At 20.5% G+C, this 27531-nt stretch overlaps 4 protein-coding genes across 10 annotated transcripts; 1 reads left to right on the forward strand and 3 right to left on the reverse strand.

The window, feature by feature from the left end:
- Nucleotides 1-11872: 11872 nt before the first annotated feature.
- On the reverse strand, nucleotides 11873-18795 carry LOC122712755 (exonuclease 1). 4 transcript variants are annotated; one of them, XM_043932614.1, is made up of 11 exons: nucleotides 18719-18795; nucleotides 15750-15979; nucleotides 15557-15676; nucleotides 14656-14917; nucleotides 14457-14481; nucleotides 14266-14354; nucleotides 13891-14178; nucleotides 13419-13632; nucleotides 12404-13179; nucleotides 12048-12147; nucleotides 11873-11932 (listed from the first exon to the last, which is right to left on the reverse strand). In XM_043932614.1, the coding sequence occupies exons 2-11, from the start codon at nucleotides 15908-15910 to the stop codon at nucleotides 11898-11900; spliced, it is 2070 nt and encodes a 689-aa protein (XP_043788549.1). In that variant the 5' UTR covers nucleotides 15911-15979; nucleotides 18719-18795; the 3' UTR covers nucleotides 11873-11897. The 4 variants fall into 4 exon arrangements, with proteins under 4 accessions (XP_043788549.1, XP_043788546.1, XP_043788547.1 ...); XM_043932611.1 differs by having other exon boundaries at nucleotides 14266-14481; XM_043932612.1 differs by having other exon boundaries at nucleotides 14266-14481; nucleotides 15750-15993; nucleotides 18719-18774.
- A 114-nt stretch (nucleotides 18796-18909) lies between these two features.
- On the forward strand, nucleotides 18910-20653 carry LOC122712756 (ADP-ribose pyrophosphatase, mitochondrial). Of its 3 annotated transcripts, none has more exons than XM_043932617.1 (2): nucleotides 18910-19225; nucleotides 20153-20653. In XM_043932617.1, exons 1-2 carry the CDS (start codon nucleotides 19000-19002, stop codon nucleotides 20614-20616), a joined length of 690 nt encoding a protein of 229 aa, XP_043788552.1. In that variant the 5' UTR covers nucleotides 18910-18999; the 3' UTR covers nucleotides 20617-20653. The 3 variants fall into 3 exon arrangements, with proteins under 3 accessions (XP_043788552.1, XP_043788551.1, XP_043788550.1); XM_043932616.1 differs by having other exon boundaries at nucleotides 18916-19225; nucleotides 20090-20653; XM_043932615.1 differs by having other exon boundaries at nucleotides 18937-19225; nucleotides 19985-20653.
- Nucleotides 20654-21164: 511 nt separating this feature from the next.
- On the reverse strand, nucleotides 21165-24030 carry LOC122712752. Its single transcript, XM_043932607.1, has 4 exons — nucleotides 23611-24030; nucleotides 22904-23173; nucleotides 21795-22010; nucleotides 21165-21718 (listed from the first exon to the last, which is right to left on the reverse strand). Exons 1-4 carry the CDS (start codon nucleotides 23872-23874, stop codon nucleotides 21239-21241), a joined length of 1230 nt encoding a protein of 409 aa, XP_043788542.1. The 5' UTR covers nucleotides 23875-24030; the 3' UTR covers nucleotides 21165-21238.
- A 715-nt stretch (nucleotides 24031-24745) lies between these two features.
- On the reverse strand, nucleotides 24746-26908 carry LOC122712749 (peroxisomal biogenesis factor 3). 2 transcript variants are annotated; one of them, XM_043932603.1, is made up of 2 exons: nucleotides 26772-26908; nucleotides 24746-26423 (listed from the first exon to the last, which is right to left on the reverse strand). In XM_043932603.1, the coding sequence occupies exon 2, from the start codon at nucleotides 25877-25879 to the stop codon at nucleotides 24761-24763; it is 1119 nt and encodes a 372-aa protein (XP_043788538.1). In that variant the 5' UTR covers nucleotides 25880-26423; nucleotides 26772-26908; the 3' UTR covers nucleotides 24746-24760. The 2 variants fall into 2 exon arrangements, with proteins under 2 accessions (XP_043788538.1, XP_043788539.1); XM_043932604.1 differs by lacking the exon at nucleotides 26772-26908 and adding an exon at nucleotides 26606-26623.
- Between the last annotated feature and the right edge of the window lie 623 nt (nucleotides 26909-27531).

Genomic DNA, 27531 nt, shown 5'->3' on the forward strand with positions numbered 1-27531 from the left:
GAATATAATAACCGCGAGATATATTTAATTAAAACGCGCGAACTTACTGTGATCGGTGTTACCGTGACGTTGACCGCGTATCCTCGGCCATCGCGACTCGCTGGCGTCATTTTTAGCCTTGCAGCCTGAATCTAATCGATCACTCGAAATCGTGATTCTCATAGATCGCATAGGTTGTTCGTTAAAAATAACCCAGCCAGTCCCCACTAGAACACATTTGTTTACATTTATATGAATACTACCGTATGTATGTACATTATTATTATATAATAGGCGTACTACGGAATGCGACGAAATCGAAGGAACTCAGCCGCGCGAAATTTAAACGAGAAGGATCCGAAGATAGTAGAATTTGTACGATATCTCTCTCTCTCTCTCTCGCTCTCTCTCTCTCTGTTCTCCCTTGCGTTTCGATCAATTTGTTGAGTCTCTGAAGGGAAGAAAGAGGGGAAACGTAGCTTGTTGTCGCATGTGCTCGAGTTGAGATCGTCATTTTTGAATTGAAACGCGCGAAACATTTTCATACAACCCTCTCCCTCGTTTTTACGCCCGTATCTCTTATCCTGTTAACGAGCTACGTTCTTCCTCTTTCTTTTGGTAAAATATATTTGTGTGCTTGTGAGAGAAAGCGAATATATATATATACATATTATATATGTATGTGTGTGAAAAAAAGAAGACCAATGAGAGAGTGCTCGTTACCGATCTGAGTTCACCCGATTTATCGACACACCGATCATTGCATGTCACTCGAAACGACGCACAAACGACGATTAATCGTTACGATTCGAGAATATAATGAAGAAGAAGAAGAAAGACGTAGGAAGGAACGGGGGAATTATAAGCCGCATCTATCGACCATTGTATATATCTCTGTATGTAAAAGAGGAAGAAGAAGAAGATACACACGTCGAGCATATGTAATATCATGTACACACTTATACACACGCGAGAAAAGGCCGCAAATCGCGAAGCGAAACCGAGTGAAATGGTACGTCAAATGGTAAATTACTAAGTTGGAAAGCTGTGCCCTCCCTTCGATCACACAACGGATCACCTCGAAACATTTTTTCATTTGCCAATCGTTTGCGATCGAGATCTGCGTCTTAATAAATATTCGATAATCATCATTCAATTTCAACAAAGTTTCATCACTCAAAAGATTTCTCTTAATTTTTGTACCGATTTAGCGATGTTTCACGGTGACATGTACACGCATGTGATCAGAATGGAGGCGCAGTTTTCACCGATAATTCGGTATTTATTATTTGAAACGCTGTTCAACTCTCTCATAAACTAGCCGTTGAATCGATCCATAGGCGTTTAAACGTGGTTTTAGATATTATTATTACAATTACCTATTATTAAAGAAATGTTGCTCGTTCAGGCAGCGTGCAATTTGCACAAAAAAAAAGGGGAGGGGGAAATCCAAGGGGATATATAAATTTAAAATAAATAAATAAATAAAATATAAAATAAAATATAATAATTAAGGGATAAGGAAAAATAAATAAATAAAGCCGCGCGGTATGCTCAAAACGTAGAGGAAAGTTTTATCTCTGTACATGCGCTTAAGAGAATCCTTACCTAGAGAATATTACGATTATTACGATGTTTAAAAAAGATAAAAAAAAATGGAAGAAAAAAAAATATGAAGAAAAAAAATAAATATGATGAATTAAATAAAAGATGTAATGAAATGCGACGATTCGATGCGGTGCGAACAAATCACGACTCGTCATGTTTTAGGATTAAGTTATATTAAACGAAACAAAAAATATTACTGGAGAGCTGGATCAGGATTTCGTTCAGGAATCGCGTTCGCATGGCACAATAATATCCGTTTATAAATTGACGCGAAGAATCGCATGGCAATGTAAAATAAAGAAATAAATATTGAGAAAACCAGTGTCAAAATAATTTAATGCTAATGATAATACTAAGGTACGAAGTTATATTATATGAAGTTTTTTATTCAATATTTCTCTCCTCTTTGACTTGATATATTTCTGTTAAACTTTCCAGTGAACGATCGATCGTTCGATCGAACGATTGATCTAAAATTTTCTACCTTTGAAAAACGATAATGTATCTCAGGATAATTATCAAAAAGTAAGATTATTTTTCCTTACAAAAAATTAAGGTAAGCTCGAAATAAAATACTCGAAACATTCGATAAATTTTTAATCTCGAAAGATAAATATATCGATTGATAAAATTCTTTCTTGTTCGTACGTAAAAGCGGCAATTTTGAATTCTCGACTCGAAGATATTTTGTGCTACGCGAATCGATGTTTGAATGGAGGAAAAAAAAAGGAAAAAAGAAAATATATATATATATCGGAAACGTCCTATCAGCTCCGCTTTTTCCGCCCGAATGGGACGAGGACGAACGACGACGGGACGTAAACGCAACAAAAGAATGGAAAAATCCGAATACGTACGTAGAGCGATAAAATAAACATCCGTATTATCTTCCGAAACTAAATATATACAATAATATGAAGAATTTAAGAATAACGTTAACGATTAACGATACGTATTAAATAAAAAGGGGGAAAAGAAAAATATAAAATGGCCGATCGAAAAGCGCAGGATCGATTCGCAACATCTTTGTATTCTATTGTTAAATTTCATAAAAGTATTACTTTATTATTGTTTGCTTTATAATTATCAATTGATTTATTAGCTGCTATGCTGTTCTCGTTTGAAGATGAAATAAGATAAATTAAAATATATCACTTTATTGTTAATCTTTATTGAACTGAAAAATGGAAATTTTTTTTTAATATCTAAAGAAACATATATTCAATACTAGAACGTATATTTCAATTCAAATCCATCGAAGAAAATCCTCCAAATTATTAAATAATTTAAATCTTACTCTCCTTCCTAAATTCAATCAGATCGATCAAGATTTCAAGTAATCTTGCGTAAAATATTTCGTTTCTAAAAAACCAAGAAATCAAATTAATTGACTCCTCATTGGAAAAGAAGATTATAATTTCTAACGTGGAACGATCGATCCCGCGCACGAAAACGTTCGAGTCACATACTCCTAATTTGTATTCAAGTTTTACACAAGTTTATGAATTTACCGTATTCTTTATGAAAGCTTTTATTCTATAATCTGTACACGATTTAACGAGTTAAAGCCGCGTCGCGACCGCCCCGATGGCGTCGGGGCGCGGCTATACGCCTGGAACACAATTATCGACGATAAAATATATACATATATATATACATACATACATACGATATATTTTGTGCTAGACTCATTTCCACCAATGCAATGACGATGGCAGTCAATATCGTTTCTGAGGATAGCTCGTCAGATAGTCGGATATCGACAGGCGTCCATGGCTTTGTTCAAATATTGTTTCGAACGCGGAGCTGTGTGTAAAATTTTAACGATCAACCGGAAAGCGTGCGGACAAAGCCTATATGCATATAGTTACGTTTGATCGTTGGGAGCTTGTTTCTGAATAGTTTTGGATTTTCGAAATATTAATTTTGAAAATGATTTTGGGGAAGCATTGGTATACATGTATTTGTAATTGTAATGTCTAAAATGTATGGACAAATTTGTTATTTGACATTAATAAATGTGATAACACGTATTAAATAGGATAGGAAGATAGATAAAATTTAAAAAAAAAAAAAAGATTTGTTACATGAGATAGATAAAGTTGAAATATTGAAAAATGATTGTATTGTAATATTTTTATATTGAAAAGTTAAAAGCATCAATCGCACAAATTATAAGATTTAAATAGTATTGAAAAATGAAAGATTATTTTTTTGAATATATGAAATTGTTTTTCTTTTTTAACTGAAAACTGTATTTTTTAATAATTCTTAATAATTCTTTTTGTTTAAAGCAGTAATTTTCTTATTGAATAATTATTTTGTTCGAAATACAATTAGTTTCATTTCATTTTAAAAAATAATAATTTTGAAAAATAATGATCGTTTACGCGTTCAAAAAATTTCAATTTTTTTGTGCTCATACTTTTTTTAATCTTACAAGTGTATAAAAATTTTTTTACTTTTCTATTCAAACAATTAAATTCATTAAAATAATTTTGATAATTATTCTTTCAAAATCATTGGAAATGATAATAACGAAGTCACGTTATTATTTTAATAAAGGGATATTTCTTTCTTTTATCATTGCGTTCATTTATTTATTTATGTACATACAAATATAATTAATACTAGAATCTTTATTGATGGTCATTTTTATTCATAATTTTTTATTCAATCTTTAATAGCGATAATTAATATCATAGTTATATATTTATAAATTACGAATACATTGTAAACGAAAGCTTCCAAGCTATTTAAAAAATCTAAACTTAATTGAAACGCTTTAGAAACAAGCTCAATAATTATTTTATACATTTGCTAGTAGTTATTTTGTAAAAGATTCTGCATTCGTATAAAACTCGTAATTTGTGTCCACTTGTGTCTATACTATGAACTGCCGCCAAAGGAAGTCGAGTCTCCTGATATTGCATCGTCTAGAATATTAACACTTTCGTGACCTTTCTCTTACAAAATTTGAGAGGCATTTTTTTCTTCTAATTAAAATGAATGAATAGTATCCTTTAGTTCATCAATTTAATGATTTAATTATAATAGTAAGCAATAGAATGATAGCAAATTATTCAAATTTTCATTGTGTGAAAATTCTTTTATTTTTTTATATAAAATTCATTCAAATTTAATATTAGAATTACCAAATGTCAAATTGATAAATTGACTTTAAATGATTTTGGCAAAATTAATAATTTTATTAAAAAATTTTAATAATCAATTATTTATGTTACATAACATTATACATATGTTAATAACATTAAATTATGTTAACACTATGTTATAATAATTTAATTATAATACAGATATATTTGCAATAGCACAAATTTATAGATCTAATTAAAATTTTAATAATGAAACATAATTAAATTACATAATGTTCAATGTTCAATAAATTTATAACAAATAAGAAATTTAATTCAATATAAAATTCACTATTTCTTCATACGAGAAAAAAACAAAATCAGGAACGGTCACGAAAGCGTGATTGTCGCGTGTAATTACTTTCGTTGTACATACTACAAATTCAACGAAAAAGAATATAATTCGTGTTTGTCGTTATTGAAGATTGTATTCTATAATTGAATTTTATAACGAAAAATCAAAGAATATATTATATATCCTCCTCTTTAGAATTATATATCTAGAAACATATGAAGATATGTAGCCAAAAAATTAAGCGAAAGAAGAAGCAGAATCGAATAAGAAGAAAAAAAGAAAAGAAATTCTGTTGTTTATCGCTAATTAAACAGCGAATAATAATCATGGTCGACTATCTGGAAGCACGATTCCGGAAACCTGCCTCGGATCATTGAACGTACCGCGTCATTTTTCGAATGGTTTCACTATCCAGAAGAAGTTCTGTAAAAGTGCGTGTAGCTTATATTATATTATATGAGAAAAAAAAAATATATTATATAGAACGTATCGTTCGACTGCGTTGCAAAGAACGATCTTATTTATACTTTGTATGTAGGACATCCGGTGGAACGTGTGCCATTAAATTACAACCAAGTTTATTGGATTATATTCATGCATAATCGAGCCTGGTGCATTGCCTTTGAGCATTCACTTTGAAGGACTAATTGTAATATCGATCGTCGCGAATTAATAAACTGCGTTGGGGGGAAATAATTCAATAGTTTCCACCGGCGCCACAGCGCATGCACATTTATTAAAATGTATCAAATGGCGGGACGTTTCATTCATTCTGTCGCTCGTTTTTTAGGAGAGACGACAACACATGACGTTTCGCATTCCTCCGAATCGTGTAGCGTGTAACGTTTTTCTACGATTTTATTTGACCGTGTTGCGTCGCAGACATCCTTTGTATATGAGCTGATTTTTCTGTACATATAACAATAAACAATAACAACAACAACAACAACAACAACAACAACAATGAATAACAACACGTGCGTCACACACAGTTGTGTTAAATGAGAAGAATAAAATGTCTTATTGAAATTCAATAAAGTGGAATTTATTTCTTAATTGTATGTTAAATCCTGATGGAAAAAAATTAGTAAAACGATGACGAAAACTCTATGAGTGATTTTTTTTTTTTGATAAAAAACTATATTTATTTATGATGGATTATAAATCTATTTTCAATTGATTCATTGAAATAAATAAAAAAACCTGATTAAATGAAACAACTTATAAATATCTATTTTTTAAGAAATTATTTTGATTTTTTATAAATTATTGTATTATTATTTATTTTTTAATAATAAAATTTATTATTATTATTAGATTTAAAAATTATTTATCATCATTTCATTTAAAAAATCAAGAAATCATTGAAGAATAACTTTACGAAAATATAAAATAATAGTTAGAAACTTATTAATAAAGCAGTTATCATGTATTCATTATAAGTTTAATTATTTTTTTAAATTAAAAGTTAAATTTTTTTATTATATCCAGAAAAATTCTTGAAATAATTCAATTTGTATCAATTTACCGTTTCTTTTTATTTTTCGAATAATGTTTATAGATCAAACAAAAAAAAAAATAAATTTATTTCCTGCAATTATTTGTTTTGTTAGTAAATTTATTGGCGTGCTTTTATAGTGCATAGGTATAATAAATTTTTCTCTTTCGTAATTTTGCTACTGTAATTTCGGCTTTTATAGCGTTTCATTTTATTCTTTATCTTCTTTCCAGAAGTGTGTTAACGCTTCTCCTTGTTCAAATTTACGATACTGTTATTGAACATGATACTGTAAAAATTGAAATATATTATTTCAATTATTGTTTAATTTCATTTCATCAATTTATGATATTAAAATAGAACAAAATGATTTTAAAAAATAAAAAAAAAAATCTTCTGTTTTTTGTAATATGTATTATATATTAAAAATAATATATTAATTATTAAATATAAGATTTATAATTTTTAAAATATGAAAAAAGGAAATTGGAAATTCTATCAAATTATAAAAATTTCCAAATTTCTAAATTTCCAAACACAGATCTAACATCCAATGTTTTTTTTGTTTTTAGAGTTACAATTCTCTTATAAATTATAATAAATAAAATTTTAAAAAATGAAGTAAAACTAAAAAAGTTGAACTGCAAAAAAAGATAAATTTTAAGCAATAATTAATAGTTAATAATATTAATTCTAAAATAACATTCAACATTATTACAACTATAAAATTATTACAATTATTATTGTAAAACTTTATTGTTAAACTTAATTTAAATTGAATTTCTATAAAATATAATATAAATATAATATAATATAATATAAAAGAAATAAAATAAAAGAATTTTTTATCATTAACGAAGATTGTGTATTAATCGTTTTTACATTTTTATTATTGTAATAAATTATTAAATATATAAATTAAGAACAAAATTTTTAATCTCAATAAATTCAATTTGTGAGATTTTATTTTATTACTATTCTTCATGTAAAATAATAATATTAGAATATTTTAACAGTTGTAAATCAAAAACTAATATCATAGAAAACAAATTTAATTTTATTCAGTAAAAATATATATTAATTATTACATATAGTATTGTAAAAAATTATTAGGTCCATAAATTAACATTAAAGAAATAAAAATTGATAAATTATTAAATATTACATTCAAAAAATCAGTTTTAATAGAATCGGTAAATAACTTATAATTTCGGCAATCTTCGCGACAATTGCACCTCCTATAAATACGAGCCAGATTACGAAATAACAATCATTTCCTAATCAACTTTTCTATTAGAAAGATCGATATTATAACACTTTAATTAAATTATAATAATTGAATAAAGAATATTTTTCAATTATTTATACTTAAAAAATTTATTTTAAATTAACATTTAATATTATTGTCTCGTATTATTCATATACTTATTTATTCATTTTACTTTTTAATTACTATTTACTTTTATTTTACTTACAATTAGTCACTTATATATTTCAATATTCATTTATTTAAATATTTATTATGATTTATTAATTTCTTCAATTATTTATACAGTCATTCATTTTTTTATTTATTCATTTACTGATTCATTTATTTAATTTTTTTTTTAATTTATATATTTTCATTTATTTATTATTTATTTAATTTATTTAATTTTATTTTAATTTATTTTTATTTTATATTTTTAATTTCTAATTTTTTCACATTAGCTATTGTTGTAACCATTAAATTATTATCTTATTTTGCAATATGAAATTATGTAATCAATCCTGAATAAAGTTTAAAAATTTAGTTATTAATTTATTATAATTTATTATTAATAGATATTAATTAAAAATGTATAAAAGACGATTAAAAGTTGAGAAATAAAAAAGCAAAAAATCAAACCATAATTACGAATTTCAAGAATGAAGCAACAATATCAAAACGTTTTTATTGGATCATCATTCAATTATGTATTCTATGATTGGTAAGTTGCATGTTTTAGATTTTTTGATAGTCAAATATTCAAATATAATTATTTAAATTTCTAATATAAATTTGCGATTATACATAAATTTTAAATTGAACTAGGAAAATGTATAAATTGTTATAAAATATTATTATAAATAAGTTGAAATATAATAAGTTGAAATTCAATATTCTTTTTTTTCTATTTTTTTGATAATATAATTATTAACTATGATCATTTGATATAACTTGCAATTAATCTATTGCAATTATTCTTCAAGAATAACTAAATTCTTATAATATAGAGAATATTTTTCAATTATTTACATTTAAAAAATTTATTTTAAATTAATATTTAATATTACTGTCGTATATTATTCATATATTTATTTATTCATTTTACTTTTTGATTACTATTTATTTATTACTTATTATTTATTACTTATTATTTATTATTATTTATTTATTACTTCATTTTACTTATAATTAGTTACTTACATATTCATTTATTTAAATATTATTATTTATTATTACATATTATTTTAATATTTATTATATGATTTATTAATTTCTTTAATTACTTATATATTTATTTATTTATATACTATATTATATCATATTTATATCATATACTATTTTTATTTATATTTATATTTATATCATATACTATCATATATACTATCATATACTTTTACTTATTAATTTATTTATTCATTTATATTTTTATTTATTTATTTATTTATTAATTTATATTTTCATTTATTTATTTTTATTTATTTATTTATTTATATTTTATATATATTTATTTATTTTTTTATAATATATAATATATAATATAATTAAATTTTAATAACTTATTTTTATTATATTCTTTATGTTATGTGGGTCTCGATGTAGTTACCTCCTCGTTGGTGAGACCTGGTAATTGGCATCAGTTTTCATATTGTTTTAATTGATTAAAAATATATTAGAAAATTGTATTACAAATTTTATATTAAAAATATATATTATAATATTATTAGAAGTATTATATTAGAAAGATTTGTTTTTGAAAATTGATGCCAAGCTAAGAACTACACTAATTTTCTTTTCTATTTTTCTTAATTTTCTTATTATTAAAAATTATCTAAATTTTGATAACGAACAATTACAACGTAATTTTTCTAAATTAGTTAACTTAAATTCTTAAAATTCATAATCATTTTTGAATCATTAAAGAATATTTTATAATTCATAGCAGTATTTTCTTAAACAAATGCTTGATAAGAAAAAGATGGAAAATATCTACCTAATTTGCATACATTTTTAATTTAATTACTATCTACACTTTAAATCTATAGAATTTTTTAACTTTCACGTTTCTTTTTTATTTTTTGAATTTTTCTAATTTATTATTCATATCTTGAATTTCTTATTAAACTTTTGACTTTTATCATTTTTATATTTATTATATTATATTTTATATTTTTTTATCTATCTTATATTTTTATATCTATTTTAAATTTTCCTAATTTCTTTCTAACTTTCAAATTAATAATTTATCTTTATCAAACTTTCTCTATAAGTGAATATATATTATATATGTCATTTTCTTTGTGGGATTTAATATTTTTTGTAAATTATTTTTTTTTTAAATTTCAATGTTGTCCTTAAGATTTCATTAAATTATTCCTCAAAAAATGATATCAAGCTAAAAATTTCATAATATGTATCTGTATTTAAATATAGCCAAGATTTCGTTAAAATTTGTTTTTTAATTCAGCATTTTTGTTTTATTGTTCTACTTTAATTATGGCTATAAATATAAAATGTTTTATATAAAATATAAAAATATAAAATATAAAGATATAAAATATATAAAAAATATATTATATATAAAAATATAAAAATATATATAAAATATATATATAAATTAATATAATTAATATAAATAAATTAATATAAATTAAATTAAGATTTTAAATTTTGTTAAGATTTTTAATTAATACGTTGAACAACGATGCAATAAAATTAATTAAATATCGGCATATTTTGAATAAAAACTTAGAATATATAATGAACGTAGAATATATAATGTAGATAAGAAAAATTAACAATAAAAATAATAATAAATAGGAAAAAAATAGAAACAAAATAAAAATTTGGAAATCAGTCCTATTTCCTTTATACCACGCAATGAAAAGCATAAAAAAGGAGAAAATAAGCATAAAATAATGAGAAAAGAACAGAGTATAAGAATTAATCAGCAATGCCATCTCTTGAATATCGAAGATATTTATTTAAAAATCGTACAATAAGAGTAAAAAATGAATATCAGCGTCATCTCTTAAATATTTTTGGAAATATGGTTTTTGAAAAGATGTTTTTAATATTCAAAAAATGGTTTTACCGATTCTTACATTTTATCTTTCTCGCACTATTTATTTTATATTCGTTTCATTTGTGACATCTTGAAGATGGCATTGATTGATAAATTGATTCTCATATTTTTATCTTATCTCTATTGTTCTTTCATTATTTTCTATTCTTGTCTACATTTAATGTAAAATTTAAAACATAAAATCTGATTAAATTTTTTGGTTAACTTATTAATTAAAAATCTTAATACATCTATTTTATCCAATTTTTATATCCAGTAAGTGTTTTTGCAGAAATTTTTTTAATATTTAAATAATGATCAATTTTTATCTTATATATTCATATTAAATTTCGTCTATTTATATTGTTTTTTTTTTAAACTTATTTTTATATTAAATTTTTTTATGTTTTTGTCTTTTTTAATGTACTTAATTTTTATTTTTGATAATATATTTTCATTACATTCTTTTTAATAGATGCATAGTTTTATTTTTTCTATTGAACTTTAAGATTTTATCAACATTGCTTTCCAAAATTCGTTTTTCAGAAATATCTCCTATTAAAATGAATATCAAAAATATTGTTGTAGAAAGATTTCGAAATTTAAATTTAAAAATATTAAAAATTTATTTTATTAATAATAATCTTTGAAAAGCGATGTTAAATTAAGAACTATATCTGCAGTTCACTATTGCAGTCTAAATTTTACATAATTGCTTTTGATTTTATTCAATTATTGAATTATAATTATTATTGAATTCTGGATATCAATAAACTTTATAAAGATATTTTTTTTGCATTTTTTTTTCTTATTTTAAATTTATATTTTTCTTCGAAAACAAATTTCGCTTAAAAAATAATTTTAAAAAAGGAAAAATATAAATACATTTATATATATATATGTAAAAATATATTTAATATTTTTAAAAAATTATTATAATTATAATAAAATTAAAGTTTTTCAAAATACATATTTGTACATAGTTTCTTTTTTATATTATTTTTACAAATATTTTATTATTACAAAAAATTGTAGCACAGTATATGCAATTTTTATTCATAATCTTGATGTGCGGCAGAATATGATTCTAAAAAATAAAAAAAAAAAATAAAGATAAATTTACAAATAAAAAGAATATTTAAATAATTTTCGGAAAGTTTCAAAATTTGAATATATTAAACTTACTTGAATATATTACTTACTTTTTTTTTCAAAACCATACTTGCTTAACAAACTTTGTTGTCTATGTAATTGTTGGTTTCGACGTGTACTGCTTGTCGTATTTAATTTAGTATTTATAGGCTAAAAAAACATTTTAATATAGTTTTAATATTTTAATATAGTTCAAACAAATATAAAAATATTTTCGATTATTATATTTTTGTCTCAATATTATACTTTTTTTTAATAGAATTTTTAAAGTCATATTCTTCGTCGTATACTTTTTATTAGCTGAATTTATTATAGCATATTTATGACTTAATGTTTATTATACAACAATTATATTTAATTTTATTTATTTCTTATTTTTAAGAATTATATTAAAAGTAATACTTACTTTAGAATTAGAAAAGCATTTATTTTTATTTTGTTTTGTTTTATTATTCATTTGTGTAAGTTCTTTTGTATCGGACCATTTAAATAAAGTACAATTCAAGTTATCTATAGTTTCTTGTGGAATTAAAAATTCGGAATCTTCGGAATTAAATTCTGATGAAGTACTTAGATTATTTATATTACTATTTTCTATATTTCTATTCATTGGAACATCTAAATGTAATTTTTCTAAATTACAATTAGAAAAAATATTTGAATTTTTAATATTTTTACATTCATTTGATACAAATGATATATTATTCTCTTCATCAATATCCATAGGATGTGAATTTGTTTCTATTTCGTCACTTGTCATTAAAATTTGTAAATTAATATCGCTCGTTTGATTGTCTTTATTTGATTTTACATTTTTTTTTTCTGATAAAATTTCATTTGAGCTTGTAGATAAATATATATCATTATTATCTCTAATATCATTAGTTTCGTCAATAGCTTTAGCAAAAAATTTACTCTCTGTAATAATTTCTTCATTTATAATTGTTTTTCTAACATGCATTATATTTCTTCTTTTTATTCGACTTTTATTCTTAAACAAAAGACTTGGAGAAGTTTTAGTGTTAGATGATTTCGAAAATGGATTTGTTCTTTTAACTAAAATCGGAGATATTTTATTTTCGTTAGGAACAAGAATATTTACTTCTGAATTATTTTCAACATCTATCATATTTTTAGATTCATACATATTCAAAATTTCTTCTTTGTTTAATTGTTCATATTCTGTAACATATGCATAAATATCTTAAATATTAATTTTCTAATATATATTAGATATAATATGTATTAATATATCTATATAAATTAATACATATTATATATAATATAAATTAATATATATCTAAATATAATATAATGTAAGAGATAAATATATATATATATATATATATAGTATACTATAAATACTATATATACTATATATACTATATTATATACTATACTATATTATACTATATAGCTACCAGAATTATCCTGTTGTTTCACTAAAATAGGTTTTTTTAAGCAACTTGTATGAAGAATTGCTTTTTGATCAACAATATTATACAAATCCATAAGATTCTTTTGTTGAGACGATTTTTGCATTTGATTTTGTACTAATTTATATTCTTTTGACCAAATACTACATTGAGGCAATTTCGGTTTTTGTGTCCATATGTTATGTTCATTAACTTGATCCTAGAAAATCCCAAATTTGATGTATTCAATGTTTTATGATATATATAAATATATATAAATAAAATATATAAATATTTATAAATATATATATATATAAATATATATAAATATAATAAAAAAAATTATTTAAAATTACTTAAAATTAATAATATAAATTTAATGTTTGTATATTTAATTAAAAATTCTAATATTTAATTTGCAAGAAATAATAAAAACTGCTTTAATTTATAAAAATAATTTTACTAATGATTAATATACCTTTATATTATCAGGATCAAAATTATGGAGTATTTCTAAAGTAAAAGGATCACAGTTTCCAAATGCAAGTTGTAATGCAGTATGTGGATCTGTTTCTGTACCAGCATAACGTAATTGCTCTTCTGTTATATCAGATGTGGGTGGATTTAAACGAACTTGTTTTCTTGTTATAGGACAAAATACTAATTGATGTTTAAAAGCAATAACTGCCAATATAAATGAATCTCTATATGCATTTGAAACAATTAAAGATTTCATATTTAAATAAGATCCTAATCGAGTTAAAGCCTATGAAAATAAATATATATTTATAGAAATATAAATTTATACATAAATTTAAATAATTTGTAGATATATATATATAAAACAATTTACTCTATGTATATCACAGTCTGTATTTCTGCTTATAAATTTTTTTGCTTTATTTAATCCAATACCAGGAAGAGATGGTAAATAATCACAGCCTGATAAAATACACATATAAAGAAAATTATCCATATTAAAATGTTCAGGATGTACATTCATTACAAGATATAATTGTTCTTGTTCAATTAAAATACCATTACCATTCAAATCCATTTTAAACAATATCTGCAATATAAAATACAAAGATATATATTTTAAAATACAAAAATATATATTTTTAAAATCTAGAATCATTTTTATACTTAAATAATATAATAAATAATAATCATTCTTTACTTAAATCAATTATAAATTCACTTATATAATGCTATTGAAAATTATACAAAAAAGAATATAAACCTTTTTACAACCAAACAATATTAAGTCACTATCTTCAGTGATAACAACATCAGCAATTCTATTGATATTAAGATATGCTAATTGTGCATCTGCTTCATATGGTGCTACAATACAATCTATATTCATTTTATGACATTCTTTAATTAATTTTAGAGCCATTTCATGTGTAACATCTATAGATCTCTTTTTTAAATTTCTTGCCTTTGCATCTTGTCCCATTTGCATTAACTCATTAGCTTTACGATGGTTTGCTTGTCTACTTCTAAGTACATATAAATAAAAAATATATATATATCATATATTTAAATAAATATTTAAATAAGTAAAAATTAGAATAATCTATGAAACTAATAATAAATTTATTATATATAGTAATATAATAATAGTAATAGTAATAGTAATAACATAATTAATATAAATTAATTAACAATCAAAAATTAAATAATTTTTAAATTTATTAAATTGGAAAAAAAAATTTAATAATTTGTATTAATATATTTACAATTAAATTAAAAATTGAAGATCATTATAATATATCATAAATTTTTTTTATATGTAAATCACTAAAACTCAATCAATTATTAAAACAGATATTAAAAATCATATTAAAAATATGAGCATAATATATAACATATTCAGTGAGAGAAAAAAACTATTTTATTTTTTTTTTTTTTTTAATTCTCAATTTCTTTGAAATAAATTAAACAAACACAGTATTGTTATTAAAAACACAGTAAAAAATTTCCATGATATATAGATGTATTGCATAAAATTTGCATGGATGTATTAAACAAGTACATAAAATTAAAAAAATTTAATAGTAATTATTAATATTATATTTCAAAATTATTTTTTTATTTTATAGAATTTTTAATTTCAAATTTTCAAAGATTATACATACTCTCGTCGTTTTGTTTCAGTTTCTTTCTTAGCAGGCAAATGTCTCCCATCAAATACAAGAATTGGCTTTATTTTACGAGATAATAACATAGATATAAATTTCATACAATAATGAACATATCTAAAATAAGAAAATAATTAAATAATTATGTCAACACACAATATACAATATAAAATAATAATATTTTTCTTACGCATCTGTCGGTTGTCCCATTAACAATTGTTCAGTACAAGAAAACACACCTCTATGCAACCAACAATAAGAATCAATAGCAACAACACCACCGGAAAACTGTTTAACATTTATTTTTTTTGAAGCTTTTTCCAAAAACGGTAATAAACCAGTAATACCCATCTTTCAATTTAATATGCAATAATGAATAACAATCATATGTAACTTTCACTTATACTATTCACATTGCCGCTGAAATATAATCACTGAATATAATAATACAAGATACATAACTTACGAATCAATACGATGGTTATTATAATTTTATAAAAAAAATATGAAGCTATTTAATTTTATATATTTTATTCTTTCTATTTATTACTACAATAAAATAATATTATTAACTATAAAATATATTCTTTTCAATCAAACACAAATCAAAGAAATTTTATAATTATATAAAGAATATATTCTTATTTTTAAATAAATATATTCTTATTTTTAAATAAAAAATATTAAAATAATATATATTTATAATATATATAAGTTTATAATATATATAAATATATATAATATATATAATATAAATATATATATATAAAATTTATAATATATATAAGTTAGTATTTTAAAAATTTTCTCAAATACATAATAATAATAATAATAATCAATAACAAATAATAATCATACATATTTTAATTTAATTTTTATTTTCATTATTCAAAATATATATAAATATTTGAATAATAATATTTTTATGAAAATTTTATGTATTTTTACAATAAATTATAAATGATAAATAATAATTTTTAAATTTTAAATAACTTAATTTAATATTTATTATTCAATAGAAAAAACAATATTTATTGTTAATATTATTAATATATTTAATAATAAATAATAAATATTTAATAATAAATAAATATTTTATTATTATTTAAAATGAAATAATTTATAGAAATATATGTAATATTTCTGATCATAATATTCCAAATTATAAAATCACTAAATTTATAATATAGCATTATCTATTGTTTGTATTATAATTTAATATATTCAAATTGTATATATTTTTTTCAATTACACAATATAAAAAGAAAAATTTCAAATTTTCAAAGAAACTAAATTAATTAAAAGTAGAACAATATAAACATTAAAAACATTTTAATATTGATCATTCATTTACATTTTTAATTATTTTAATTTTCAATATTGCTTTGTAACACATATACACATATGAACTTCATAATTTAAATATATATTTTATAATATTTATAATATTTTATAATTCATGTTTAATTATTTATATATTTTATTAGCTAATGAAAAATCATAGCAATAAATTTATTATTTTTAATTTATTTTTATTTTCATTTCATTTTTTAAAAAATTTATATATATAATTATCTTGTCGCATGTGTAATTTGCTTTACAATATATTTAATGTGTAATAATTAAGTTGTTTACAAAATAACAAAAACTTTACATTGTATATATTTCTCAATTATTAATTTGTTATATAAGTTATAATGTAAATATATATAAATATTTTAATGTGCTATTAATGTGCTAATTTATTTTATGTTAAAAATCTTAAGCATGTTTTTTAGGTTAACATATTCCAAATTATAAAATCACTAAATTTATAATATAAAATTATCTATTGTTTATATTATAATTTAATATATTCAAATTGTATATTTTTTTGTATATTTTTTTCAATTACACAATATAAAATGTTAAACATACTTTAATTATCTAAAATATTTTTTATTTATTAATATTAGTTTTGTTGAATAAAATCTAGTCATTTCCGAAAAAAATTCGATATAAAATAATTTTTATAAATTTCATATATTTAATTAAAAAATATATTAAATGTATTAAATTATTAAAAGATTATATTCTTCTTTTAAATCATTTGTTACTTTTTTTTCTTTTCGAATTATATTTTTTTATTACAAAATTGTAAATTAAATTACGAAATTGTAAACAAAAATTTTTGATATTAAAAATTTCTATTTTGTATCAAAAGAAGATATATACAAATTCTTCCTAGAATTTTAAAATTTAAATCTTAAAATTTAGGTATTCAACTTGAATTGTTGTCATTTTTATAATTTTATATCAAAAGGAAATAACTTAAGAAAAGATAATATGCAAAATTTTTAAAACTAAAAATTATAAAATTAAAAATTATTCGAAATTTATCTAGAATTTTTGATTAATTTAAGGATTTTGTATCAAAAAAATTTTTTATGAAAAGTTGGTACCTAATTTTTTTTTAGAAATATATATTTTGTATTTATATACTATTTATATGCATTTATATTACTTTTATATACTTTTATATATTTATATATATTTATATATTCACAATTGCCATTTTTTTGCAGCACTGAATTTTCTTTTATAATTTTTTTAAAAAAAATTTTCAAAATTTTCAATGTGCTAGATAAATCATTTAAATTTATCTTATTTTCTTTTAATAATGTAGTAAATTAATATAATAAAAAATATTTCAAATAAAATTTGAATTTCAGAAAAGTAGATTCTGATGTTAATCTTTTCGTAGTTAGACGTAGTAAATTTATGAAAATTAATTATATTTTTTTAAATAGAATCGTAGATTTTTCAATGAATAAGTCAATACTACTACTAATTTTTTTTTATTATTATTATTTTTTAAATTAAATCATATAATTCGAAAAATTAATTTAAAAAATAATTAAATATTTAATTTTTCAATTTAAATGACGCACTTCCGCCTTTTTTCAAAAAGATGTATTCTTTTGTGTAATAAATTGAAATATATACTATAATTGTATTGTGATCATTTGTAATAATGATTTTCAATTTATAAACTAAGAATTATTTCAATTAAATAGCTTCAAAAAATATATTTAATTTCTTTAGAATGAAAAATATAATTGATAAAAAATTTTAATTTTATCTTTTGAATATTTATATCATGTATGTTGATTTATTTACTTTGTTAACAATTATTTCACTAAATTATTTCACTAAAATTATTTCAAAAATTATTTCACTAAATTAGAATGAATAATGTAAATCTTTAAAATTGTATAATATAGTAATGAAAAAATATTGCTTGTGACAACTGACAACTTTCAGAGTGAGAAATATTTTATATATTGTTCATGATAATATCATTGAATATATCAATGGTTATTCTTTATGATAAAATAATGATAAATTAAATAAAATAGATGATAAAATAGTGATAAATATAAAAATAATTGATTATTTTTATGTGGCATGTTTTTATCAGAATGATTCATTACGAATGTAGACAAGGCTTATATCCATCTAGCAATATAAAACGTTTCGAAGTACCAGAAAATAAAGTAGCATGGAATGTCGAATTCCCAGAATACAAACCAGTTGAATACACTGCTGCACTTGTTAAAGGAAAACCATGGGCAGATCCAGAAATTGGAGAAATTTCATTTAAACCCAAATGGAATTCTATTGATGGTAAATAATTATATAAAATGTAATATTAAATTTTTTAAACTAACAATACTTAACCTTTTTATTTTTTTATAAATATGAAATTTAATCAATGATACGTTTTTAAAACTGTAATTTGAAAAGAATTTTTAAGAAATTATGGATAATGATTACTTTATTTTTAAGTTTTTAATTAATTTACATATTATAAAATTCATCACTCATAATATGTAAAATATTTTTTATATTTTAAAATTTATTTTTTTATTATCATTATAATAATAATTTTATTATCATTATATTAATAATAATTATATTAATAATAATAATTATTATAATAATTAAATATTATTGAAAATAACTTTTTTATTTTATTAAAAATACTATAATACTTTATCAAAAATAATTCTTTTACCAAAATATCATATTATTAATATATTAATATAATACATAATATATTAATAATAATAAAATATAATTTGTAAAATTTAAGTTTATATAAATTAATTTACATATAAATTATATATCAAATTTTTATTATATATTTTTTTCTATCTATTATAATAATAAAAATTAATTTTACTTTATAAAAGTTTTATTTTACAACATTATCTTTTAATATTTTATATATATATATAAGTTTAATTGAAACATATCTATTAATCTCATCAATTATTAAATATTCACATTAATATATATTTTAAATATATTTTAAATATATTATAAATAATTTATATTTATAAATTAATTTATATTATATTATTATATTATATTAATTAACAGGAAAAGTAAATCGTAAAAGTTATACAAATGATTATGATATAAATAAAAATGGTTATCCTTTAAATCCTATTGGTCGTACTGGTATTTTTGGACGTGGTCTTTTAGGACGATGGGGACCAAATCATGCAGTAGATCCAATTGTAACACGTTGGAAATCAAATGTTTCAGGAAGTACAGAAATAAACAAAGATACAAAAAAACCAATTTTGCAGTTAGTTGCCATACAAAGACAAGATTCTGGAAAATGGGCTATTCCTGGTGGGATGATTGACCCAGGTGAGACAGTTTCAACAACTTTAAAAAGAGAATTCATGGAAGAAGCTTTGAGTTTCTTAGAAAAAAGTCAAGCAGAAAAAGAAGAATTAGAAAAATGTATCAGAAAATTATTTGAAAGAGGAGAAGAAATTTTTAAAGGATATGTAGATGATCCTAGAAATACAGATAATGCTTGGATAGAAACTGTAGCTGTAAATTTTCATGATGATAATAATCTTTTTAAAAACATAACACTAAAAGCTGGTGATGATGCACGCAATGTAAAATGGGTAGACATTGATAAAAATCTAAAATTATATGCTAGTCATAGTGAGTTTATTAAAAAAACAGTGTTAAAACATAATGCACATTGGTAAAAATTCTGAAATTTTAAATAAAAATAATATATGATTACTTAGTAAAATTTTATTCTTTTATTGAACATTCAGAAAATTAATCAAAAATTTTATATATATATATTTATTTATATATATTACATAAAATAAACTTAATTGATAATATATTTTAAATGTATTTATATGTTCATCACAGTTTTATTCCTTAAAATTATGTAAATTCAAATCATTCTTTAAAAAGAAAATTAAAATTCTATATAATAAATTAAATATTTTACCAAATTAAATTATTTTATAATATTTTTTTAAAAATGTATTATGAATTTATTTAATATGAAAAGAAATGATATTTTTATATGTATTTTATATAATACAAAGATGATAAAATTTATTTTATGAACATCTTAAAACAACTCTTGAGAAAATATTATAATATAATTAAATAAATATTAAAATAATAAATTTGTAAAAATACTGCTTATTGTATAGATCCTGTTATATAATTAAGTAATTTTAATTTTTGTTTTAATTTTTAATTTTTGATAATTCATAACGATATAATTGATATAAACATTATGAAAAATTCCATATAATCTATATACAAATAATATTATATTTTTACATTCAATAATTCTGCTATAGCCTAATAGGATACATTACAATTATTTGATTCTATAGAAACATTAAATATTTTTGGTTTGTCTAAATTAAACATATTTGAAATTAATTTTGCAGGATTTATATATTCTATTATAGATTGTTTATGATCAGAATTTTCTAAAAAATTTTCTTGTGACTGGATATTTAAAGTACTATTATAATTAATTAGTTTTTTAAGAATATAATTCATATTTTTATTATTTCGCATACTTTGCAACATATTTTTATGTTCATCTGGAAAAATTGTATCGGTTTCTTTTTTCTTAGCTTGGTAATAACGTTTTTCTAAATCTAACGCATATTGCGCTTGGCTTTGTCCTAACTTTGCTGCTTTAACAAAATAGCTACGAGCTCTATCAATATCTATTGTAAAACCACCTCTGCCTTGAGCATAAAAAACTCCTAAGTTATATGTAGCATCTGCATGATCTCGTTCTGCTGCATCATTATAATACTTTGCAGCCTAAAGAGAAAATATAATAAAATATAGATTTTTATAATTTTATATTAAATTATGTATATCATTAATAATATCATACCTGTGCATAATCAACTAAAGTTCCAAGCCCTAATTCATAACAAAGTCCTAAATTGAACATACTAGCAGCAGATGATAAATTTGCACCAGCAGTAAAATGTCTTATAGCATCCTTGTAACGTCTCTCTTCTAAAGCTTTTAAACCATAATGAAGTTCAAATTCAGCCACGGTAAAATTATGGGCATTAGCAAATTCTTCAGTAGCTTCTTTTAGAACCTGAGAATATGTAAAGAAATAAATATTAATACTAATAACTTTTATTTTAAAATTTATAAATTAAAATATTTAAAAAGATTTTTTTTCAATTTTAAATATTTTAACAATTAAATTATAATCATCTATCACTTTTAATTCACAACTAAAATAGTAATTTACTTATATATATATATATATATAAAGTAATATATATATAAGTAAATTACTATTTATATATATAAATACTATTTATAATTAAATTACTAAATTACTATTTATATATTTATAAAGTAATATATATATAAGTAAATTACTATTTATATATATATATATTATACTATATATACTATTATACTATTTATATATATATATTAAAAAGTTAATCAAAATTAATATTTTTATTATATTTATATGTATTTATATAATATTGTATAATTTTTATAATAATAGTTTTATATTTTATAATAATAGTTATATACTTTATAATAGTTTATATTAATTATTATTATTAAATTTCAGTTATTATTAGTATTCAATTTCAGTCAAAACATTTTTCTTGGAAAGAAAATAATAAAACTTTTTTCAAATTTATATTGTTTATGTTTTTCTTTATAATTTTACATATGTTATTATAAATAATAATTTACAATTAAATACTTAAAATTATAAAATTATTTATTAAATTATTTATTACAAACATTTAAAGTGGATCTTGAATGACGTAAAATATTAAAACTATAGCATAGAATATATAAAATATATTTAACATTAAATCAATTATAATAAATTTAAGTGATACAATGATGAGAATATATATATTATTATAATATTAAATATATTTAAGATAGAATGTTATCTGCTTTCTATTATAATTTTTTTTATATATTATAATGTCTGCAAAATAACATTCTTACCTCTTCATTAGTGATTGGTCCAAATGGCTTGTTAGCTTTCCATTCTTCTTCATTATTTTCTTGAGCATATATTTTACTATTGCCAATACAATTAATAAGAGGTAAAACATGTGGTTTTAAATTTAATACTTGATCAAATAAGTAAGAATTATATGTTTCTGGCACTTGTAATAGTTTATTTTTTAAAGAATCAGTTTTTTCTTTTTCAAATAATCTTCTATGAAGACATAAGGTTTGACATACTACCCATCCAATAGCTAATACACTTGTCTATTAAAAAAAATTATTATATTATTTATTAAAATTATTATTTATTAAAAATTTATTAAAAAAAAAAATTAATTTTATTATTGCTATTATATAAATAATATGTTAGAAAGTTTTACGATTAAAAAAATTACGTTTAAAAAATTTATATAATTTTATTTATTTATATATATTATAATTATATCTATAATTTTATATAATACAAACCGAATTATAATCAATTATAATCAATTAATTGAAAAAAAAAAAAATACAATGAATAAATGAAAAAAATTTAAAAATAAAATATATTACGATATAGAATTTTATATACATAAAATTTTATATTAAAACAAAAATTTTTATATTACTTTTATTATTAAAGATATAAATCAAATTTTTTAAAAATGTTAAATGAAAAAATTATAAATGTGAAAAATAAACAAAACGACGCAATTTACCCATCCTATGGCTTCTGACCAAGTATATTTTGTATTCCACTTGGAATCATGATTTTTGTCCTTTGTACCACTAGTTTTTGTTGAGCCACAAAATTCTTTATTAAAGATGGAAAAAGTTGGTGGTAAAAATTTATGATTATATGTCAAACTTGTTTTAACCTCATTTTTTGAATTTGGATCTTGAGATGTTTGGTAATAAACATTTGTACGACATACACGACGTTCTAAAGTTTCACGAATACCACGAGTTACAAACTTCCACATTTTGCCAACCGATTATAATATAAAAAATATTAAAATTAAGATAAATTTTTACTACTATCGACTTCTAATACCTACATGCGCCCGCAAGAAGAGCGGCACACTGAAAAAGTTGATGCTGACAATCAAATTCTAGAACTTTTTTTTATATATTGCGCGCGCAATCGTATTGCAAATGCAAATTTTTAATATATTTTTAAATAAATTGTTTTTATTAAATATAAATAAAATTTAATATATATAAATTTAATATAATATAAATAAATATAAAAAATTTTTATTAAATATAAATAAAATAGTAATTTATAGAAGTCAAAAATTACATTTATTTCAATATTAAATCATTTATAAACATTCGTTATTTTTAGAAAATTACTATAAAAAAAGAAAATAAAATGAAAAAATTTATTTGAAAAATGAAAATATATTATAATTTTTTGTATATAATAATGAAATAATTAAGGAATTTTTACAATTCTGTTTTTATATTATATATAATTACGAAATTCTATATAATTTTTCATTATATAGAAATACATTATTATAATAAAATAATTAAAAAATAATTAAATTTTACAATTTTGTTTATGTATTGTATACATAATCATATATAATAAAATCCATTATAATACCTTATCCATAAAACACTTTACATACATAATAAAAGAGTAACATACCAGTACCTTTCCACACAATTTAAGTAATATATATATATATATAAGAATTTTTCTCATATTATATAAAATATTTATATATTTTTATTTAAAATAAAAATATATTTAAAACAAAAATATTTATAATTATATTTATCAAATATAATTTTTTAAACAATTATTTTAATCACTTTTACATATAATATCTGATATTACGAATATTTAAATTTTTAAATTTAAATACTAAATGCTTCATATATATTTGCTCCAAGTGTTTTAAGTTCATTATTTGTTATAAGACGTTGTAATAAATCATTTTGAAAATCTCTTGATGTTGATTTATCTGGTACTTGTCCATTTATAATTGGTATTAATTTAGCCATTGGCATTGATATTTTATTAATATTTGTAAATATACTTGAATCATATTTCATGCTTATGCTATTTTGATTTGATGTTCCTGGCACTGAAATACCATTTTGAGCAGTTTTACTGTTTTCTATTATAGGAGAACCAACAAAGAATGCAGAAATATGGTCCACTAATAAACTAAATCCATTTCTAATATTACTTTGTGTTAAATTTTGTACTTCTTCAGTTTCCAAAAGATCCAATGTTTCATTGAATAATTTTAATAGTATAGGTGATTGTTCTTCCTCACAATTTGATAATAGCATATATTCAGCAAGATTTTTTATAGGATTCTTTGAACTATCTGCAGAAATAGAAGATGTTAAAGCCCAATATATTTCTTCTATATCTCTTAAAGTTAATTCATCTTTCAAAGATATTGATGCTGTTATTTCTGCCACTTTATCTTTTATAAGTAAACTTAATTTTTTTATTTCATCATATATAAAATGACGTGAAAGTGACATATATTTTGTTTGTATAATATTTTCTGTAGTTGTACCATTAGAATTTTGAATGTCCTTGTATACATGACCACCCATTACATTAAATTGAATTCTTATTAAAGTTGCCAACATAGCATATGAATAAACTACTACAGCAGACCTAGCAATTGCTAAAACTTTTAATTCATTCCAACATGCTATTTTATCAGGACAACCATTTCTGAGCTTATTTACAATAGTATTGGTATCCAAAACTTTTACTATAGAATCTCTTAAAGTTGATGTGAGGGATACTATCATCTGACTACATGTTCTTTCATTACATTCAAAATATTGCCGACGTTTTGATCTGTCTAGCATATCTTTTATTTCTTTCTCTTGCCATTCTCGAAGCCTACGTGCTGTATATCTGATAAAAATAATACTACCAACAACAATACCTCCCACTATAAACTTTTGTCTATGACGATTCACAAATCCACGAAGTCTTGAAAACATTTTTTTTACATTAATTATATAAAATTTGACTTACATCATAATTTATATTGTGTTGGTCTTTTTATGCTTGTTACCAAAGGAATAAAATATAATTCTTACAAATATCCAATTATTTCTTATAAATATGTTTTTTAATCTAACCTTATTATTTTAATGTTTAAGGTAAGAAGCCTTAATGATAAATAAGTCCTTTTTTAGCATTCAGGATGAAAAATTTCTTTTTTTTTTTTTTTTCTTTTATCTTTCAATATCAAATATACTTTAATAATAGTAACAGTATATTTATTTCAGTTTGATTGAAGATATCTTGATTAAATAACATGTTATATATCCATTTCTATAAAATATATTAAAACACTATATTTTTCAATTTGTGTGCAATAAAATTAATACTTATTGAAGAACTCTCTTGTATACACAATTGTACAACATAATCTCAATTATTTGAATTCAAGAAATTATCTATCAGTTGTTTCAACTGATAGTTGTAAATTGATAACTGCACAGTTAATAGCAAATCATCAGTTAACTTTACTATCAATCTCTGTAAAAAAGAAATTTTTATGTAATTCAAATATATGTTAAATATATCTGATATTTATATTAAAGAATTATGTTAAAGAATATATTAACATTAATTAGTGTATTATGAAATGTATATTAATGACATTAGTGATACCATAATTACGATGTTACGAATTTCATATTTGTATAAAAAAAAATTACCATATAAAACATAAAAACTAATCAGTATTTTCTTATTTTTTATTTCACAATATTTGATGACGTATATTATTTTAAAGAAAATTTTAAAATTTCAAAAGTTTATTAATTAGAAATTATTTTAATTCATTAGTTCTAATAATTTATAAAGAAATATTCATAAACTAACCTGAAATTATTCACTTTTGCTTTCTCACTTATGAAGACTTGTATATATTCATTGACAGTATCTTTCAACTTTGATCTTTTATAAATCTCATTTTTTAATTTTCATTGTATTTTGAAGTTGAAATATTATTTATATTTTATCTTTATATTACTGTCATAAATTATTAAAGAATATATAAATAAAATATAAATCATATAAATTTCTTATAAAGGATATTTTCATTAGAGAAAATGTAATTAATCAAATTGAATTAATAATTACTTCATAATAATGATAAAACTTTGTATTTTAAATTGAAATATATTATGCAATTTTTATAATATATGCGAATAAATTATATTTTTTTGATTATTTTTGAAAAATAAATTCATTCTCGTAACTTTTTTTCGAATGCTTTTTAATTTGAAAAAAAATGAATAAAATATTGTCACTATATCGTCACATAATATATGCAATCTTAAATAGACACTATTATTTGAATTTAATTAATCTTTATTAGATAATAGTTTTCATTAATTATTTTTATCGTTAGATGGTTGTAGTTTCCAATTCTTCTAATTCTTTTACTATAGTAATGTACAAATTTTATGAATTATTAATTAATAGTTAAATAAATACTCTTTTTATCAAATGAATATTTTTTTAAATGTATTTATTAATGTAATTAAATTTATTTATTAAAACCTTTTTATAATATATAATTTTTTATGAACTATAATAAACATTCAGCTAAATTATTTCTTTTTATTTATATTTTATT

The sequence above is a fragment of the Apis laboriosa genome, unplaced genomic scaffold, assembly GCF_014066325.1.
Source record: "Apis laboriosa isolate Shangri-la unplaced genomic scaffold, ASM1406632v1 scaffold20_cov151, whole genome shotgun sequence".
Taxonomy (NCBI): domain Eukaryota; kingdom Metazoa; phylum Arthropoda; class Insecta; order Hymenoptera; family Apidae; genus Apis; species Apis laboriosa.